The sequence below is a fragment of the Pteropus alecto genome, unplaced genomic scaffold, assembly GCF_000325575.1.
Source record: "Pteropus alecto unplaced genomic scaffold, ASM32557v1 scaffold14, whole genome shotgun sequence".
NCBI lineage: Eukaryota > Metazoa > Chordata > Mammalia > Chiroptera > Pteropodidae > Pteropus > Pteropus alecto.
The window spans coordinates 9785148-9806319 of NW_006436810.1; the positions used below are offsets into that span (position 1 = coordinate 9785148).

The 21172-nt window shown below is 45.0% G+C and overlaps 1 protein-coding gene across 1 annotated transcript in view; it reads right to left on the minus strand.

Moving 5' to 3' along the window:
• The window catches only part of KDSR (3-ketodihydrosphingosine reductase), a 25704-nt gene extending 4532 nt beyond the window's left edge, over window positions 1-21172 (minus strand). Inside the window, exons 1-7 of the mRNA XM_025048131.1 lie at window positions 21065-21172; window positions 18981-19037; window positions 15104-15169; window positions 14815-14910; window positions 7999-8190; window positions 5472-5555; window positions 2358-2441 (exon numbers count right to left, since the gene is read on the minus strand). Coding sequence (XP_024903899.1) covers window positions 2358-2441; window positions 5472-5555; window positions 7999-8190; window positions 14815-14883 — 429 coding nt within the window. The 5' untranslated portion in view covers window positions 14884-14910; window positions 15104-15169; window positions 18981-19037; window positions 21065-21172. The remainder of the gene's footprint in view (window positions 1-2357; window positions 2442-5471; window positions 5556-7998; window positions 8191-14814; window positions 14911-15103; window positions 15170-18980; window positions 19038-21064) is intronic.

A 21172-nucleotide genomic window follows, 5' to 3' on the forward strand; every position in this document is an offset into this window, starting at 1 on the left:
CGAAGCCCGCGCCCCGCTCGGACGTGGCTGCGGCCCTGGCGGGTGGGCGAAATGGCTGGACAGGTGTCCGTGGGAGGGGACCCTGAGGACCACACGACCGTCAGATAATAATACGAAGACGCCCGTTGCCCTTTTCGCCGAGTGACAGTGGGCGAGACTGCCTGCTCATCAGAACCAGCTGCAGCATCGGCAGGTCTCACCGCCACGCACGAGCAGCAACTAATAAACACACGGAGAGAATAGACATTTTTTTTTAAATCTTGTAAGATTTTTAAATGTCGGTGTTGCTGAAGAGTGCCCTGGATGAGGCAGTAAATTGTTTTATGAAATCGCAATCCTTCAGGACAAATTGTTTTATGAAATCACAATCCTTCAGGACAAATTGTTTTATGAAATCGCAATCCTTGGGGACGTGTCCTCTAATATTCTGTGTAACAAAAAGAGAAGTATGTGCCCAGCGTTATTTTCTGCGGTGCCCTGTACCCAAGGGGGCTGTATGTCCTAAAGAGAAGCCCTCCTTCCGCTCATGAAATTTGCTGCTTTTTTCACACAGAACACCGTTTTTGTGTGAAAGAACCATGGACACGCTATCTACGGTTATTCAGACTTGGGTATTTGAAAGGTATTTTGTGGAAAATAAATGAAATGGCCCTATCACTTCAAGGAAAACTGGCAGCTTTTGTGGTCAATGTAAAATCGGAGCTTCCTATGAGACTGTCAGCTTCCTAATAGGCAAAGACTTTTTACAAGATCGGCAGTGATATTAACGAAATTTTTTGCATTAACTCAGCAAACTCATATTTTCTAAATGACTAATGCAGAACATTACAAAATCGTGAATGGGTACAAAACGTTGAAAGCGCATAGACCGAGGGATTTCAATGGAACAGAGAACAAAAAGTTCATTAATGTGGTTTTCCAATTCCACACTGCAACTAACGTTTTAGAAACGACCATTCATCCAGTTTGAGTTTAATACTAAAAAAGAATGCCCACAATTATCTGAAAAGCCTATAAAATATTCCTCCCTTTTCTAACTACGTATCTGTGTAAAGCCAGATTTTCTTTATATCTTTCCTTCCAAACAACATATGACAACAGATTGAATGCAGAAGCAGCTACGAGAACCCAGCTGCCTTCTAGAAATGCAGGCATGGAAGGGATGCTGGAATGTAAAATAACATCCCTCTTCTCGCTAAAGGTTTGCCTCGAGAAATAATGATGGTTGTGAAAATGCTACCTTAAAATGCAACGGGTTCATCATCGTTATTTTAAGTGAATTAATAAATGTTTTTTTTAAAGTACACAGTTTCAATTTCTAATATGGCAAATCTAACCCCTGCACATGAAAGTTCTCTGTGGCTGTCAACCATTGAGAGTGTAAAGTGGTCAAGAGATGAAGTTTGAACACCATCGGACGAAATGAATCCTGCCAAAATACAAAGAGTTATTTCAAATCATTAAAAACACTGAGTGTGTTTGCTCTGACTTGACATAAGCAGGGAAAAAGTCTGCGTCATCCACGGGTGCGATCCATCTAAGCCTCTGAACTCGACGGGGCAAAGTTCTTCCAACGTCTGTATATATTCTACAGAGTTCGGTATCTCTCGTATTCTGCTCAGTTCTGCCTCGTGCACAGCGTGCTGACACTTCTCGTCCCAGTGGCCCCCAAATTTCCTAAATTCAGTGTGGGTCTAAGGTTTATAGAGATCCCACATAAATGAGTATTTTTCTGCAGGCGGGTTCACGGGGATGTTGTCAAAAGCTTGTGGAACATGTGTTGTTCTACAAAACAGCACATGCTTTCCAAAGATACCCTTTTTGACTCAGTAGCCCAGAGGCACATTAGTGGGGCTGACAGGATGATGGTCCAGCGGGCCGGTTACACTTTCTTATCAGTGAACCTCTGAGAATGCGATACTGGGAAGCAGGAAGGTAGAAGAAAAATCCTTAGCCAGTGAGTCTGGCAACAGAGTGCCTGAAATCATCTAAAACTGAAAGTATTGCAGGAAAGAAGAAAGGCAGCACGCCACCCACAGTCCACAGCACGTATTGCTGACACGTCATAGGCAGGTCTCATTTTCTCTTTAAAGAACCAAAGTTCCCAGACACCCTTACTGATCAAGCTGTTCCTAAGGTTAAGACACATCATCGGTTTCCAGGAGCTTACTAATTAACATGGAATCGATGATGGATCTAAGGGAAGAAAAGTAAGAGTCTAATATTAGATAGGATAAATCTGACCGACAAAAAAAAAGATACAATAATTTGTGTTTTGAAATAAGCCCGGGGACAAATTATCTTTTCGGAAACGTAGAACTATAGCTATTAATAAAGAAAGCAAGGATTTGACTTACTATGGCATCTTTAACGATTTGTTTGGCCACTTGCTCTGGTGTGCAAATCGATGTGGTCTCTGAAATAAGGCGGGTTTCCAAAGGCTAAAGTGGAAAAATGGACATATCAGTTAAAAAGTCAATAATTCTTACAGCGCTCCAACCCGCCATTGCTAAATAATTCCAGTTTCCCACCTTGGAATAGATTCTTATTTGGGGAGATTAGGTCCATCTGGATTCTAAATCAGTTTCTACCTGGTTAACTGTGTAAAATTCAGCCCGGCAGCTGAAGCCAGACAAGGAGGCCCTGGCCACTCCCCGTAGGACGTGTGGTCTCGGCCCCAGTGAGGACCATCCAGGCTAGGCCGAGAACACATCTCTGCAACAAGACCAGAAACACTGGCTCCTTGACTCCTCCCTGCTGGCCAGACGCCCGGCCCACGGGGCTCCCCCAGAGCCCAGGCTGTGCCCTGAGCAAGTGTCCTCTTACGACCAGCACCTCTCTTCCCACGCTACTCCCAGGCCAGCTGAGGACTGACCGCTGGACAGAACGGAGGCCCTGAGCAGGGACGGCCCCGGCCCCTGTTCAACACTGCAGCCGTTTCTCACAGGACCTGCAGAGGAGGCAGCGGGGGAACTAGGAATCACCTGAGTGGTCCCTCACGTGGCTGTGAGCTCGTTACTGGGCTGGGGCATCGGAACCCCAAATCTCAAAAGGCAGGCAAAGGTCCTTCTCCCCCTTGTTACCCAGCTCAAAAAAGACATTTATGAATTCTTAACTGGCGGGAATTCCTCTTCCTGTCTTTGAACATTTCTGCCTTAATGTATATTATAGCTACTCGTGTAGTTGCAATTTACCTCCTAAGTTCTCTATGAGCAAAGTCTTTTTTTTTTTTTCCTGTTTTCTCCCTTTTTTTGCATCTTTTTCGTGGCGACATGTACACATATGCTCAAAAATTCTTTCAAAAGGGAGTTCGAGTTAGAAGTTTCAAAACGAAATCCTTAAACTGCATGAAACTGTAAATTTTATTTACCATGCAGGCTTAAAAGAATTAAATAAAATTAAAACCAGAATATGGCCTTTTAAAATGGGAAAGCACAGCACTTCATAAAAGTCAAGTATTTCTTGTTAAACCTGAAGTAAGAGGAAGAAGGCCTTTCGAAGGTGCCACCATGCATTCTTCCAGACCACCATGCCGGTGTCTGTGGCCAGGTATGCCCAAGATTTAAAAGGACTGTGGGCGCCCCCTACAGTGCTCAACCTAGAATTTGATTTACCCCGAGAAGTCAGACCAACATTTTCCTGGAGTTAAAAAAAAAAAAAAAAAAATAGCTTAACATCAAAATCAAATCTTCACAGGGAAATCACCACCCTGTGTCAGCTTTGGCTTCAAACTAAAAGACTGCTTACCAAATGTTGCAAATCTGCTTAGCAGAACCCAGCTTATTCTAAGACACACATTTGGCTTAAATTTACTCCTCTGAAATAGTGGTAATTTTAAAAGAGGCAGAGCTAAAGAGAAATGACTAGGAAAAAAGCTTCTAAATCATAACCATCTTTTTGCACATATACGGCCTGTGGAGCATAAGTGCCAATTTTCATGCTGTGGAGTTTCACACTAAGCATTATTATAAAAGAGATGAAAAACCATCAACATGGGTTCGAAACGATAAGCGCTGACTGATTCCTTTATTTGTTTGTCTGCTCGGAGAGTGACTACTACGCATCGAGGCAAAGAGGAACAAAATGCAAAGCTTGTATTCAGCTCCGGATCACCCTACGGTCGCTGTATACAATGTAAATGTCCAGTGGTGATAAGCGCCTCGGCTCGGAGGAAAAACTAAAGCCAGGGAAGAGGATGGCGAACGTCCCAGGCGAATGCCATCTGACATCCAGAGGGTCAGGGGAGGGACGTCTGTACCGAGATGGAAAGAGGCAAGGGGATCGGCCACCCGCACATTCAGAGAGAGGACGGCAAGCGCGAAGCCTGCGGGCGACCACGGGCTGGGCAAGCTCACGCAACTGAGGTCCAGACACCGGCGGACTTTATAAACCTCAAGGCCTCCGGACTCCACTCCAGGTGTGATGGCAGCCACTACCGCCACACTCTCCACGATACAGGCGGCCACTACCGACATAGGACACTCAATTTTAACTTTGAACTAGTTAAAATTAAATAAAATTAAAAATTCACTTTCTTGGTCCCCTAGCCACTTTTCAGGTGCTCAACACCCACACTATTATGAGACCACCGCATCAGAGGGTGCAGGCACAGAACATTTCCATGGTTCTAGAATGTTCTATGGGACTGGGTGGTCTTTTGGGGTTGGTTCGTTTGTTTGTTTTTAAACATGAGGGTTTTAAACAGGGAGGTGAAGAGACCTGCCTTATGCTTGAAAAAGATCATTAGCGACTCTGTGAAGAACAGGCCCCAGGGGGCTGAGGACAGAAGCAGGAAGAGACCACTGTCGAAGGTCACGAAGGTCGTTCAGGCAAAAACATCCAGGGCCACCACTACTGGCATGGCAGTGATATGTACGGTTTTTTAAAAAGTCAGATTTGGGATATTTTCACAGAGAGGAGCCACAGGGATCTGCAGACCAACCGGACGTGAGGTGTGAGACGGGGGAGCCGAGGCCGGCTTCGTGGTCCACAGCCTGAGCAGCTGTGGCCGCCAGGTAACGAGATGAAAATCACGGGGGTTCCGAGGGGGGATCGAAAGTTCCGTTTCGGAAGCGTTACGTCTGAGATGCCCATCGGACCTCGATAGGGAGACAATGGCCCAGTAAGCAGGTGTTTAAGTTCAGGGGAGGGAATATTATTTTTAAAGAAAACCATCTCATCCGTTAAAAATACAGGCTGGACTCTCCATCACAAAGAAAATACCTTATTGATGCGATAAGGCTTCAAAGATTATGAGCAAAACTCATGGCCTTTGAAAACATGGCTGCATTCTCCAAGATTTCAAATGAAAGTTCCAGAAAGTTCAGAGGCCTCTAGTGGGCACATAAATCGAAAGGAACTTCATTTTCTGACATGAAAATGCCTGTGGGCCGACGTGTGGAAAGGCAGAAAATCAGCAAAGGGGGTTCATAACATGAAAGCCTCAAAACGGGGCGCAGAGGAATACTTACTTTTGTTTTGTTTTCTTCTGCAAACCCAGGGGTGTCTGTGTCAGGTGGGTAGGCGACTGTGACATAGACGTTATACGGCTTCACCTGCGTTTCAGAAACGACATTCGCCCCTTCAGTAAGCAAGACACAATTTCGCAGCCTCCCTTGCCAGCCTGCACTGGCTGCCACCCATAGGTGGTAAATACTGCCCTGATGTTCTCAAAAGGTGGCGAGGCCCGAGGGCGATTCTAAAAGAGGACTCCCACCAGCTCAGAGAAGTGATCTCCGAGAGGACCATTCAGAAATAAAGACAGAAAACGCGTCCTAGCTTCTAACTCCACAAGACACCTGGTCTTCGGGTACGGCCATTCGCCCCCACCCCCCTTCCTGGTTCCTTCCACTCCAGCTGCCCGTGAGGAAAATGACAGCACGAAAAGTCCACCTGGCTCTGCCTGGTCTCCCCGCCACTGCCCACCTCCCGGGCACTGGGTTCAAGGCAATGGGCCAGGGCTGCCCCTCCCCCATCAGACTGTAAGTCCGTTTACCTTCATGGCTGCTTCTGACACTCTTGTTATGTTGATTTCATCCATGAAATATGCCGAGGCCATTCAGACCCCTTCCCCTGGGCCCCTCTGGTGCCACCCAGACCGGGGCCAGAACTACATGCACCCCGAGAAGTCTGTTTGTTCAAGGGTTCCCTGTGGAGCTGGCCCCTTCGAGGGGCTCAGGTGTCACCTCCTCCTCCACAGAACCGGCAGGAATCTTCCCCCACTCCCAGTGGGACCCCCGAGTCACCAGCCAAGCAAAGCACCTTCCAGCTCCTTCTCTTCATAGCTCCCCTCCTCCCGCCACCTTGATCTCCACCTCACTCCTCTGATGATGTGAAAGACAGGTTCTTGGGCTTGCTCCCCTCACTGCCAGGCCTCCACAATTAACTTCCCCACTCGCCGACACTCTCCAGCAGCCCTGCTCCCCGCTGATTCTAAGTGACCCCTAAGGGCGGTGGTCCATGCCATCGACATCTCCGCCATGGCTTTTGTTTGCCACTGGCTCACTGTTTAGACCCCATGAGTTGGAAATGGACAGGCAGCTGGTCATCAGCTCAGCCACTGTGTGTCTAAAGAGGCTAAAAAAAGACAATGGCCTCTGAGGGTATCCCAGGGTCCCTCCTGATTGTGGGGCCCACTTTCTCCCTAGTTCTGAAGACTGTGGGAGGAGCCGGCCAGCCTGGAAAGAGCAAGAGTCAAGAGTGACGACGTCCTGGTTGGTTCGGCTCCAGTGCACTCAGGGTGTGAGAGCTCGTCTGCTCAGCATGGACGGGGCGTGTGGCTTCAAGGTCCAGCTATGGCTCTGGGTTCAGGCCAGGCGGTAAGGTTGAAGAACAAGCAAGTCCTCTTCCACTTACATGTGAGAGAGTAGCTTTAAAAACTGTCTTCCGTGGCCTTGCCTTCTATTGTGCAGAAACCAGAGGAAAATGCCACCAACAAAGCCAGTGTGTGGTCATTCGACAGCCACTGTACAGCCCGGAGCGGACTGCTCAGATGCGCTGCCCCCCGGCCCTTCTCCCCCACAGTAAGGATGGTGGAACACGGGCCAACGTAAGGCAGCATTTCAAAGCAGTGTTTCTCGAATGCAAGGCTACGGCTAAGCCTCCACATGGTTAAAACAGGTTTTCAGAACAGCTTTCTCCGGGGGCGGTGGTACCGACTGTCAGGGCTGGGAGGAACCAGTCCGATCCCTTTCTGGGTGTGGTGTCCTCTATAACCATGGAACTAAATACTCTCTCAGCCCCTGGCTGGAAACCTCCAGAGACTAATAAGCTAACCATTTTGTGTATTCATCCAACAAATACTGACTTACCACCACGTGGCGGTATTGTTCTAGAAATGAAGCATATAGATGCGAACAAAACAGACAAAACCCCTGCCCTCACGGAGCCGATGGTGTCCTGAAACTCTTGGTCAAATAGTTTGCTAAAATCTAAATACATTAAATTATGTCTATACTTTCATTTACTTGATTAATCCCACAACCCTAGCAGAAAAGAAACGAGGTTAGTTACGCGTTCTCCGTCCTTGCTGAGATGATGCTGACTCCCAGAGATGACCACTTTTTCTAAGAATTTGTAAGCCAGGACTTCAACAACTTAAGCTCTTCCTTCGAATACATGCTAATTTTATTATTCGGTCAAAAAGGATAGATTTTTTGTTACAGAAACATCCCTACAGAATAAAATATCTAGTTAGCCTTATGCATACTCACCCAGTAAGACCAACAATGCCATGACGATATCAGCAGTACTTTGTGTATTAAATTAAGCAAGCAAAAACCTCCCAACCGTTTTGCTTCTGTCATAACTATAATCATTTACGCTTTGAAAAATGTTAACTTTTTCAATGCAAAGTTCAGGCGTCGAGCCAATTCTCCACTAACGTCAAATCTACAAATCTGTAATTCAAAATAACGACGCGTGTCAAGAAACTACACACTAACGGGAAACATTTGCTGAGCCGAGAGGAACAGACGTAAAACCAAACACAGCATTTACCTCCATCTGCAAAGCTTCGGCCAGTCCCCGGATGGCAAACTTGGACGACGAGTAGGCGGTGAAACCGTACAGTCCCACCTGCCCCGCCTGGGAGGACAGAAAGACGATCCTGCCCACCCGGCGCTCCTTCATGGTGGTGATCACGGCTCGGCTCGGGTACACGCTGCCCAGGTAGTTGACGCTCATTAGTCTCTGCGGGGGCGGGGAGCAAAGAGGCCATGAGGCGTGCACTGGGTCAAAGCCGCCAGGCGGCGCTCGTGGGAGGTCGGTCTGCTCGCCAGACCACAGTTCCTCCGGAACTGACCCGGAGCTGACCCGGAGCTCGGTGAGCCTGTAAATAAGCTGAGATGCTCAGGATCGATTATTTGAATTTGGTTTCAATACAGTCTTGCATTGTCGCAACGACAGCAGTTGCGTCTTTGCTGAAAACGGGTCAAAACCAGTTCTCTCCTTATAAAAAGCACACTGCATACTGCAGGTCATACTTTTTGAAAGACGGTTTTAGGAACGAGCTTCCAAATATTTCTAGCCCTTTAGTTCTAAGCTAAAGAAAGACCAAAAAGAGACTAAGACAGAGGTTAACAGCCCGGGCTGTGGTTTGAAGCCTTCTTTGTACCATTCACTACCTACATGATGATGAACAAGAAAGTCAGACATGCTGCTTATTTCTGCAGCTGAAAACAAGGTTAACAATGGTACCATCTCACAGGGCTGTCGCAAGGATCGAAAGAAGAAACACAAGTCAGATGCTGCTGCAGCCCCTGCCCCACAATAAGTCTCAATCAACACTGGCTCTTGTATTATGATGGGTAAGAGCTCACATAGTTACCAAGAGTCTATTTCCCCGTCATCCTGAGAATTCTTAAAAACCTTACATCTTAACCTGGAAATGTAACACTACTTGCATTAAAATGTCTTTATGTTAGAAAGCCTTGTTAAAACGTTACATCCGTCACCACGTGAAACCAAACAAACACTTCACTGGGGAACCTGGAGTCAATCCTGAAATGTTAACGCAACAGAACGTTAGATGAGTTTCAGAAACGATGACCAGAAACATCAGGAGGGCAGGGGGAGTTTTTATTCTGTAAGTTTAAAAAAAGCAGAGGGCAGACTGTACACTGTGACTGTTAACTATGTCAAATATTAAATAAAAGTACGTGTGCACAGGTGCAAAACCAGGGAAATACAGAAGATTCTAAGCGCCTGTGTTAGGCCGGAATTTCCATTTTTTTCCCCCAAAATGTCTTTTACTATCATTATTGTTTGGATGATAAAAATGCTCTAAAAAAGTATTGGAAAAAAGATGGCACCCTGAATCCAAGTGTTAACTTCGGCTCCCTTTAGAGACCCCACTAAAATCTCTCAGTAAAGAGATTTGTTTTTTTTTTTTTTAAGGCATGAACCCACAAGAACAAAAAAAATAAAAGCAGCGACATTTTGGAAGTTGAAGAACGGAATGATGAGTGATAACTAGCTGAGCGGAAAGCTGAATGTTATACAAGAAGCAGAGAAACTAGAAATCGGAACGGAATCGCGTAACCCCCAAAAGGTGGTGGGTGTGGGGCTGGAAGACAGGAGTACCGACAAAGAGTCTGCTTGAAAAACAGTCAGACGGCAAAGCCACAATTATAATCAGAGATTTCAATACCCCTTTTCAATCGTGGATAGAATAAGTGGACACAAAATCAGTAAGGACATACTGGACCTAATTGACGCTACTAGTAGACTCCACCCCACACCGTGGCTCTTCTCAGGCGGAACAGCTGCAAGATAGTTATATCACTATCTTGATATCACTATCAAGATAGTTACATCACGAGGCTCAGTCGATTTTAAAAAACTCAGGTTGTACAAAGCATGTTCACTGACCGCATGGAATTCAACTGGAAATCAATAAGAGAAAGATTTCTGAAAAGTAACCAAATATTTCTAAGCTAAATCGCACACTTCTAAATATCCCAAGGGTCCAAGCAGAAATGAAAAGGGAAATTATAAAACATTTGTAACTGAATGAGAGTAAAAACACACCACGTCATACCCGGTGGGGTGTCACTACAGCGGTGTGTAGGTGGAGGTGTGCAGCACTTAAATATCTGTGTTAGAAAAAGGGAAAGGCCTCAAATCAATGACCTCGGCTTCCACCTAAAGCAACTATAAAAAGAAGAGCAAATTAAAACAAAAGTAATCAGAAAATAAAAGAGATAATAAAAATAAGAGGAAACAAATGAAATAGAAACAGAAAACAATAAAAAATCAATAAAGGCAAAGCTGGTTACTGAGGGGATCGATGAAATTGATAAACCTCTAGTCATACTGGTCAGGAAAGAGAGAGGACACAAGCTATCAACAGGAAAAATGAGAGAGGTGACAGCACTATAAACTCTGTGGATAATATTGGATAATATTGGAATATGGTGAATAACTTTGCGCCTATAAATTCAATGACTTAGATAAAATGGACAAATTCCTTGAAAGACACAAGCTACCAATGGTCCCTCAAAAAAAAGATACATATAGAGCCAGCTGTCTATCTATTAAAGAAACTGAATTAAAGTCATAAACCTTCCCACAAAGAACTCAGGCTTCATTGGTAAATTCTACTAAACACTTAAAGAAGAATAGTATCAATTCTACACAAACTCTTCCAGAAAACTAAAGAGGAGGGAATACTCCTCTGCTCATTCTATGCAACCAGCATAACCCTTATTCCAAAACCAGAAAATAACATTATAAGAAAAAAAAATCACAAGAAAAGAAAAATATCCCTCAAGAATAAAATTATAACATCTCATAACCAAGAGAGATTTATCCCAGGTATGCAAGGTTGTTTTAACAAATTTAAAATGAATCAATGTTAATGTACAGATGTTAAATTATCATGTACACCTGAAAATTACATAATTGTATTAACCAATGTTACCCCAATAAACAATTAAAAATAAATAAATGTGTAAAATAAAATAAAATAATAAAATGAATCAGTGTTAATTCGCCATATTAACAAACTAAAAAAGAACTCTATCATCATCCCCATAAATGCAGGAAAAACAAGTGACAAACTTCAATATCCATTCTTTATAAAAACTCCCAGCAAACTAGGAATAGAAGGAAACTTCAAGTTGATAAAGAGGATCTACTAAAAAACGAAAAACAAACAAACAAACAAAAAGTCCAGCTAACATCACATACTCAATGATCAGAGACGAAATGTCTTCTCCCTAAGATCGGGGACAAGACAAGAACGTCCGCTCTCACCACCTGGACTCCAGCAACACTGTGCTGGACGTTCCGGCCAGGGCAACGGGGTACCCAGCCGAGAACGGAAGAGGTAAAACTGTTGCAGACGATATGACCTGGGGTGTGGAAAACCCAGTGAGCACTAGAATTAATCGTGAGTGTAGCAGGATGGACAGATCGATATACAAAAATCAATCGTCTCCATCTTGGCAAGGAACACTCCGAAACGGAAATGTAAAAAAAGACCCTTTGACACGTGCATCAGAAACTATGACATGCTGAAAACGACGTGCAAGAACCATACACTGAAAACTACAAAACCTTGCTGAGAGAGACGAAAGCAAAGCTAGGTAAGTGAAGACGAAGACGGGGTTCACGGGTTTGAAGACCGTGTTGCTAAGATGCCGGTTCTCCCCAAGTGGGTCACAGAGTCGATGCAATCCCAATCAAAATTTTAAAATCACTCCCATCAACAGCCGCACATAGGTAAAGCAAGCGAGATCCAGCTCTAAGGAACCGTTAACAAAGGCGCGGGGAGGGTGTTGGACGTCCTCCAGGTTTGTGACTCACAAGACTTGGCACAGACTCGTGCCCATGACTGAGGCTGACGACAGCGAAAGGGCACAAAGCAGAATCAGCGAGGGCAAAAGGCACCCCGGTCAGGGTGCAGGGCACGCCACGCGCAGGTCTCCAGGATCCTCTCCCTGGGGGGTCGCGCAGGGGTGTGCTTAGTCAGGGTGGCACGTGCGAAGTATCGCGTAAGTGCGTTTTATGTGCATGTGAACGTCGATACACTTAAAACGAAAAACAAGACACCAAACCAAAAAAGTAACCGAGGTAGAATTTACTTTGCATAAAAATGAACTCGTAGCTTCGGAAAAGGCACGAAGTGTCGCAGTGTGTGTTCTGCCAGGGCTCGCTGATGATAAGGCCACACCTGGACTTGCCTGGAATAATGCAAGTGACCGGGAAGGGAATGGGCAGAGCGGCCTTGGAAGGTGACGTTGCCCCCACCGCCTGGGTTCAGGGCAGCCAGGGGACAGAAGGCCTTTTTGTAGGTGCAGCGATGGCCAGAGGGGGCGAGGTAACAACAAATGATTCCTAGAACGAGGCCTTGTCACCAGAATAGAGGCGCCAAGTTTTGGGTTAACAGTCCCCCCATTTTAGACAGGGAGCAGGGCCACTGCCAACAGCGCCTATCAGCCGCTCGAGTGCCTATGCTGGTCCCTGTCCCCTCCTCCTGCCACCCAGCACCCGGGGACTGCCCAACACCGTACCCCCATCCACTCCCAACATCACCATTTCCTGCCTTAACTACCCCGCCAGCTCCTAAAAGTCTCCCTGACACAGTGGGCAGAAAAATCCTTTCAAAACCAAAATGCAGATCACGTCACCACCCGGCCTAGCTTAAAATTCTCAAGGGGTTTGGAACTAAAATCCAAACTGCTGACGGTGGCCTCCACGGCCCCTGCAGATGTGGCCCTGCCCCACCCCACCCAGCCACCCAGGCCCCGAGTCCTCCCCGGCTTTGCCATGCTCTTCCCACCTCGGCCCCCGCAGCCACTGGCTCCCCCCGTCTCTGTGGTCTCATTCTTCAGGTCCCAGTCCCCGAGGCTGGGTCTCCTGCCACGCCACCTAACGGAGCCCCCTCAGCTCCTTTCCTCCTGTCCCTCCCACAGCACGTCCTCCAGCCCAAAATCTCTGCTGATCTGCCAGGACAATGCCTGACCCACTGGAAGCTTCCGAACATTCGCGGGTTGGATGACAAGCGGAAGGAGGTCAGCATTCACTAGACAGCCACCATGCGCTGTCCTCATCCTCATAGCTCTGGGGGGCTGTACGTCCCGTCCGCAGAGATGGGAGCTGAGCTCGGAAGAAAAGCTGAGGCCCAAAGAAAAAGAATGTTCTGCCTGGGCCCACGCAGCTAGCAAACGGTCAGACCTGAAACCATGAGGGCTGGGATCTCAAACTGGGCTCGCCTGATGCCAAAGTCCGTCTTTTTTTCCTGCGGCACCAGGCTGCTGGGGAACAGAGAGCGACAGCCGTGTGGGTGGGTCCGGGTGTGCAAATACGCTGGCGGTGTGGGCAAGTCGTCAACTGCGATTTTTTTTTTTTTTAATGAGATGAAGGAAAGAAGGAAGGGAAGAAAGGAATGGTGAGAATGGGAGACAAAGTGAAGAGCAAAGTGAGTTTTAAAAGATTAGAACTGTGCATTTTTACATTTCGACGGGCTTCGTATTCTAGTTATTTTACTCCTTCTTCACCTCACCGGCTTCACATTTTCTCCTTGTCACTGACACTCATATACTTTCATCCACCTGGTATCAGACACGTATTTTCTTCTATCCTTGCTCACGATTATGGACCCCCACGAAAACATTCACTCAATCATCTTCGTATTTCCTTTAGACACACAATCCCTGTACCCTCCGTCCCCAAGCAGACACGCCCTGCTTCCCAAGGTCCTAGCTTTACAACCATCCAATTATTTATTACAACCAGGCAACCACTTCTACCTCAACCCTCTCTTTGCCCTCCATGTTCAGTCAAGGTGAGTTTTTCGTTAAGAGAGTAGATCTTAAGTGTTCTCAATTTTTAAAAAAACGATAACTATGTGAGGTGATGGATGTGTTAATCGACTTGATCGCGTTGATCATTTCACGGGGTAAACATGTCTCCCTCCGTGTCACCTGTCACACACATACACCCTCTTCCTATTTTGCTGGCCACCTCCACAGTCCTCTGCCTCTGTACTCCATGCCAACACGACGACGACAACTGTTTTCTCCAAATGACTCTGTCGAAATAATCTTCAAAATCTCCCTTTGGTTACTCACAGATAAAGGTAGACAGGTCAAGACAACCATCTTCCTATGTAGTTGATAAAGGAGCCTTAAGACACTCGAGTCCCAGGTAAGGCACTGCTCTGCTTCTATCCACATCCTGACTTGGCTGTAAATCAGAGTATGTGGTGCTTTCCCCGAGTCCACCAGAAGCAAGATGTCTAAGCTACTGCTGTAGACGTCTCCTCTTCTGTAAAAGGGGGATGCAATGTCACTCTGCAGAGCAAAGCGTTCAAAACCCACTACCACGATGAAGGCTCAACAGAACACTGAGAAAAAGATGGTTGATGCCATGTCAACTAAAAAAGAAAGTTTTGTACTTAAAGACTTCAGATCTGATGTCTATTTCTTCGGGGCTGAAATAAACGACTAAGGGATGTTTCCATGGCAAATCTGTTTAAAAATATAATCATAAATACGATGCATCATCTTTTTAGTCCTGAGGTGAGAATTCTTTTTAAAGAGTCTGCTCTTCGACGTTTTGGTTTTTCAGTGTTAGAAATACTGATACTTGACATGAAAATCCAGTATCTCTCGGCGTACAAAGAGCTTTCTCTGGCTGGATGGTCACGACACAGGGACCAAACCCTCGTCCGGCCTTCCTCTCGTCTTCGAGAGCTTCTATTAAAACTAAACGCGCATCGCCTTTCATTCGCAAAGCCTTTCTCCATGGCCTTGTATTACTTTTAGCGTCTGGGCTACCTCAGTGAGCAAAAACCAAATGTTTACTTACTTCAAAAGTACTAACTTCAAGATCCTCGAATTTTCCTGAAAGTGACATTCCTGCACAGTTTACAAGCATGTCCACTGGGCCCAGTTTCTCCTGCGCCTGGAAAAAGTTATCACGGCAGGCATTAATAAAGAGAAAAGAAGAATCGTGGAGTAACAAATCAAGGCCAGTAAATAAAATCTATAAAACTAGTAAACCTGTCAGGAAGTTTACTAATTCCAAGCCACATAGCAAAATAATAAGAACCAATCGAAAGGCACGTAAATTAATTCCAATCAGCCCAACCTCTTACTTGTTTTATGACATTCTCGACTTGGCTATAGTCTTGAGATACGTCCACTGATATACAGAGCACCACCTGTTAGAAAGAGAAAATAATCATCAAGCTATGCAGGTGTCTGAAAGCACTTTGAAAAGATTTTTTAAAAATTAAAGTCAATTCTTTTCAAAAGATAGGGAGTCCAATCACTAATGTACAAATTGCACTGTTTCAAATCTGCTGACAGTGCAATTAGTACAGTCTAATTTTCTTGGCAGTTTTCATAAAAAAACGATTTTGAGCAAACTCAAAAGAAACGTTGGCCAAAGGGCACAAACTTTCAGGTATAAGGTAAGTTCTGGGTGTGTAACATCCAGCATGGTGACCGTTATTAATACTGTGCTATTGAATACTTGAAATTTGTTAAGAAAATAGATCTTAGGTGTTCTCACCACGAAAAAAAAATGATACCTCTGTGAGGTGATAGACGTGTTAAACAACTTGGCTGTGGTAATCATTTCATAATGTCAATGTACATTAAATCGTCACATCGAATATCTTAAATACGTACAATTTTTATTTGTCGATTATACCTCAAAAAAGCTGGAAATAGAAAAAAATATATAAAATGCTTCTCTTAAAATGCCACTGCTCTACAGTGACAGGAAGTTGGTCGGTGACCACCTACAGCCAGTCACGGAGGGCGGAATGGACTGCAAAGGCCCGAGGCCGCCTCTGTGTCTGGGCTTCTGTGGTACTTCCACACGTGTCTACATCTGTCAAAAGCCACTGAACTGGAACCCTTCAAACGGATGTGGTTTATTGCATATAACTTCCATCTCAAGTGGTTAAAAAGAATACATAAATTACATAAAGAATACATAAATTATAAATACATTACATCTCAGGTTATTAATATGTTAAGTTGTTAAAAAAACAACAACAACAATAAATCCGATCAACAGGTTTAAAAAACTATTCCCCTTGGAGCAGTATCAGAGCCAGGACAGACTCAGTGGGTGGCATGAAGACAGAAGCAAACATCTACTCCCAGAAGCCACCTCGGTTTGGGCTCCCCTGAGAGACTGAGCCATGGAACATTATCCTACAAGACCATAGGTAGATTTGGGCCTGCAGGAGCTGAGCTGGGAGTCAAGTCACATTCAGTTCACTCTGAGGTTTGCTTGAGACCCCTGACTCTGGGCTGACCGGGCCACTCAGCAGAGCCTTTGGAGGAGGTGTCACCGAGCTGAGCCCCAGAGCCCACTCAGTACAAAGCTGGCTGTGCCCAGGGGTGCACGGCACGGAAGGAGGGCGGGAAGGGCTCGGCCTGTGCTTACCATGGAAAACAAGTCCACTCAGTCTTTGAAAAGGAAGGGAGGAGAAAAAAAAGGGGGAAAACACACATATCGGGGCTTACTTTGACAGAAATATCTGAAACCGAATCTGGGACGACTAAGAGGACAAACAATGAGATTTTGTTTAATCTTACTTTCTGGGTAATGTTTTCAAAGCAGAGCTTAGAGCCCTGACAGAGGAACGTTCTGTGCTGCCAGGAAGGTCACTGAGAGAAGCAGAAAGGTGCTCTTGACCTCTTGGCCGTTCCGTGAATTCTCCCGTGTTGACACTGGCCGCCATGCTCAGGGGTGGATAGAACATGGTGGGTCGCAGGGCGCTAAGGACCTGATGATGCGCCCACGTGCAGCTGTGGGTGTGAGGCGGTGGCCACGGTGCAAAGGACACACACGTCCCTCGGAAGGCCTGGCTTCCAATCCTGTCCCTTTGCGAACGAGCTGAGCAGAACCTGAGTAGGGGACAGTGGCCTCGGCAGTGCAATAGGGTGTCCGAAGCTAGTGATGACCAAGACCCCTTCCAGCTCTAAGAAGCCATGGTGTGAAAAATGAATCTGCAACGGGGATTGTACCCCGCTCTCACCACATAGAAAACAGTTTTTTAAAAAGGGAGCAGGAATCATCGGATTAATTTTTAAACATACAGTATTAGATCCTTGACCACAAGTGAAATTTCAAACCAAGTGTTAACAAATTACCAGGAAAAAAATGCCCACAGGGCACCGTTTATGCCAAGTGGTGTGACAAGCCTGTTCTGGGCCAGCAGAAGGATCAAGCTCCTTCTGACCCACCCTCAGCCTTGATATCTTCCCCTCCCCTGGTGTGGAAGTCAAAACCTTTCCACATGACCTAAAACCTTCCGATAGGTGAACAGGGGGCGGGAGTAATGGTGAGGTAGGTCCCTAGCAGGCAAGACTGGCCGTCAGCCACAGCATTCGAACTTTATGGTTTTAGATATTTCCTTCTGTATCAGAAGTTACGTGAATATGAAAAAGAAAAATGGGGCGATTTGCTGAGCTGGCAGCTTTCCAATGTTGGTGGGCTTCAGAGAAAGGGGAACAGGCAGAGGCCACGGTACTAGAGAAAAACTCACATACACGCAACAGCAGGTGTAGATGAGGACTCTACCTGCAGCATTAAAGGCAACAGCAAAAAAAAAAAAGCTAAACAACCTAACAACAGGAGACTGATTAAATAAACTCTGGGGTACCGAATACTATGCCACAGCAGTTTAAAGAAATGAGGCGGATTTCTTTCTATTGACATGAAAAGATCTCTAATGTATTCTGGAGAAGAAAAGAGGCAATTAAAAAACTATAATGAAATACCATATAAAACTCATCCGAAAGGCAAAAGTTAGAAAGTCAGCCAATACTAAGTGTTAACAAGGTGTACGGGGCAACAGGAGACACCAACCACTCTGGTGGGGCTGTAACCACTTCGGTGAGGCTGAAGGCATGCACATGCTCAACTCAGCAATTCCACTGCTAGGTATATTCGTGCAAAACAAACTAACTAACAAAACTAGAAACAACCTAAACATCTACCAACAGTAGAACTGATGAATTAAAGGTAGTCTAGACATACAAGACAAGACTATATAGAGGTAAAACAATGACTGAACTATTTTACTTTATGCGGCAACGTAGAAGAATTTAAAAAAACAGTATTGAGTGAAGAAATGAAGTTGCACAAGAACCCATAAAGAACGATGCCATAAAAATTCAGAGAAAGAGAAAGCAGGTTAATGTCTGCCTAGGGATGGAAGGGGTTTGGGAGGGAATGGGGAGTGACTTAATGGGTATAGACTTTACGAGAGGATGAAAATATTCTACAATTAATTTCGATGATGGCTGTGCAACTTTGTGGATATGTTAAAACCACTGAATGGTACATCGTAAATCAGGGAACTATACGCTAGGTGAATTATATCTCGATAAAGCTGTCTAAAACAATGATGCAGAAGTAAACAATATACTATTTACGGTCACACACATTTATGGTCGAATTATAAAGAAAAGCAAAGGATCAACACAAAAATCAGGCTGGGGTTCCCTCTAGGAATGACACACAGGAGGAAGCTGATGTGGGCTCTCAGAGTGGCTTCAGGGCCCCTGTGAATTCCATTTCTTAAGCCAGGTAATAAATGTGTGGTTATTAATTTGTTATTATGTTTTGTAGTGAAATATATATATACATGCACATACCATTTTATTCATTAAATCGTTCCATAACCAAAAAAAATTTTTAATGCCCTTTCCCCCTTAAGTGTTTTGTGTAAAGTTGATTTAAATAATTAAAATAAAATCATTTTCTAGTAAAGCATTGTTATTTGGTCATTTGTGTGTGCATGTGTGTGTCTATACATTTTTGTAATAATCTGAAATTCTGGACAACTCAAACAATTTCGCCTTTTAAAAAACAGTCTAGTATGTATTTTAATTTGGAAAATCTTACATCTTTCAATGAACTATTCATAGTTGAAGTAATTCTTTTTTTCTCGCTATGCAACTGTGTTGATTCATACAGAAAATGCATCGAGAAGATAGTGATATTACCTGTTTATCATTAATAGAGTGTTTTTCAATTTCTTTCTTTGCCTGCAGCAGCCTGTCCTAAAAACAACAGAGAACAATTAGTTCTAGCGATTGTCTCTTTGCCTGCTTGTTTGTTTAAAAGGAGAGAAAAAGCATTTATTTGTATGAGTATTTATTAAGTCCCAGAAAACACATAAGACCACATAGAGATGGGCCAGTCTATCAAGCATGTTAAGCTATGGCTAACTGATAGCAAGTTTTAAAATTCATTGCATAGAAAGATATGCAAAGTTACCCACATAACCGAGTAACTTTTCTAAGGTCTCGATTTTACTCGTTTCACTCATTTTCAAGATGATGAATATCAGTTTACAGTGTCTTAATTTGCTCTAGGAACAGAAAAATCAGTGAACTTCAAAATCCTAATTAACAGCATGACATGCTGATGGTTACCTTATCAATTCTAATCAATGTTTTGATCTGGCATTATTTAGATGATATAAAAGAAGAACCATATGGATATGCAATGCTTCCCAAACGTAAGGGTACTCATGAGTCCACGTCAAGAATGCTTTCATCGAGAATTGTCCAATATTTTCCTTTTCTACTATAAAAGCAAACACAGTAAAAATCACTTTTTAGATGGGCTGGGGAAACCTATGCGTGGCTACTCTCAAAAATACTCTTGACAAGCAAAGTTACCATCATAACCGAGTAACTTTTCTAAGGTCTCAATTTTACTCGTTTCACTCATTTTCAAGACGACGAATATCAGTTTACAGTGTCTTAATTTGCTCTAGGAGCTGTAATTTAAATTCATCCTGATGGCAGCAGAGAAAAGGGAGGGCAGTCTTTTGGAAAGACACAGGTTTTCTAAACACGAACGTGTCTATAATAAAATAACATTGTTCTATTAATAAAGATATACACGACTTGACTTTATCAAAATCAGGATAAAAAGCTGCATCAGAAGATGAAGAACTTCTTGATGCCAGAAGGCATGTCTGCTCTTTCGCCTCCAGCCATGTGAGGACCACAGAATGAGCTTCTGAGCCCCTGAAACCTGGGACACCCCTGCCTCCTTTTTCATCTGCCTCGTGTCAAATGTCGGCATTGTTTAAATCTCCCAAAATGCCATTTTACTAAAGCCGTGTTTCCTCTCCCATAAGGTAGCGTCAATGCCAAAGCAAATTCACTGTGAGAGAAGTCGGGGTCTACATAAAAAGCTAATTCTGCCTTTCTTGAGTTTAAAAAGTCAGGGACATCCAAGCCTAATTCTGTGTCTTTATTTGAACACTGCCATCGTCGGGGTCCTGCTTACCTGTGCACCCCCACCCGAGCAGCCACCACATCACTGCCCTCTTTTTGCATAGGGGAATCCGAGTCCCCAAGCATGGAAGCTGGCATTCCCATTGCTCCCATCAGCCTCGCTCCATGTCTTCATTCAACAAATATGTTCTGAGCACCTGCTATGAGCCAACTATGCCCCGCACAGAGCTACGGCAGTTGACAACACAGCCCTAGCCACTTCCCCCACCCCGTGGAGCAAGAGGACTCCACGACTGTTCATGTGACCACGGTGTCACCACTTTGGGTCATGGAAGCAACTTCGGCAAGAACAGACCCTGAGTAAAAAGAAAAACGGACCTGTGTCGACGTGACCCAGAAAAATACATGTTTTGCTAAACTGCTGGGGAGCAGTGAGATTCTTCTGTGGGGTCTGGGTTTCACTAGAGATGTGTATCATGTCATAAGCAGATTAGAGAGAAACGCCAACACGTCCGCGGGGACTCTGGTATCAGCTCCACAATCGCCTGTGTGGGCTGTGCCCCCGCCCCCCTCCGCCCCCCACGGCCAGGTGTGCTGCTCAACGCGCCCTGCCCAGCTCGGGATCCGCAGCGTCTCGGCTGTTGCCTAAGAGTCGCTGGCTCTAAATAAATATCTGTGGAGCTGGCCTGACTTCAATGACGAAGTCTTTGATCTGAAATAACCAGTGGTTCAGGAATCACACCTCCCACTGCCGACGGGAGGGATCCCAGCACAGGTGTCCGTCCGGCCTCTTCCATTAATCTAAGGCTGAACAAGTGGGTTAAGTAACCACGTACTTCATTCCGCGCAACCAGAGTTATAAATGCTCCTTGTTTGTAGCACTCGATAGCAATGCACTTCCCGATGCCGCTGGAGCCTCCCGTGACCTAAAAGGAAAAAAAACA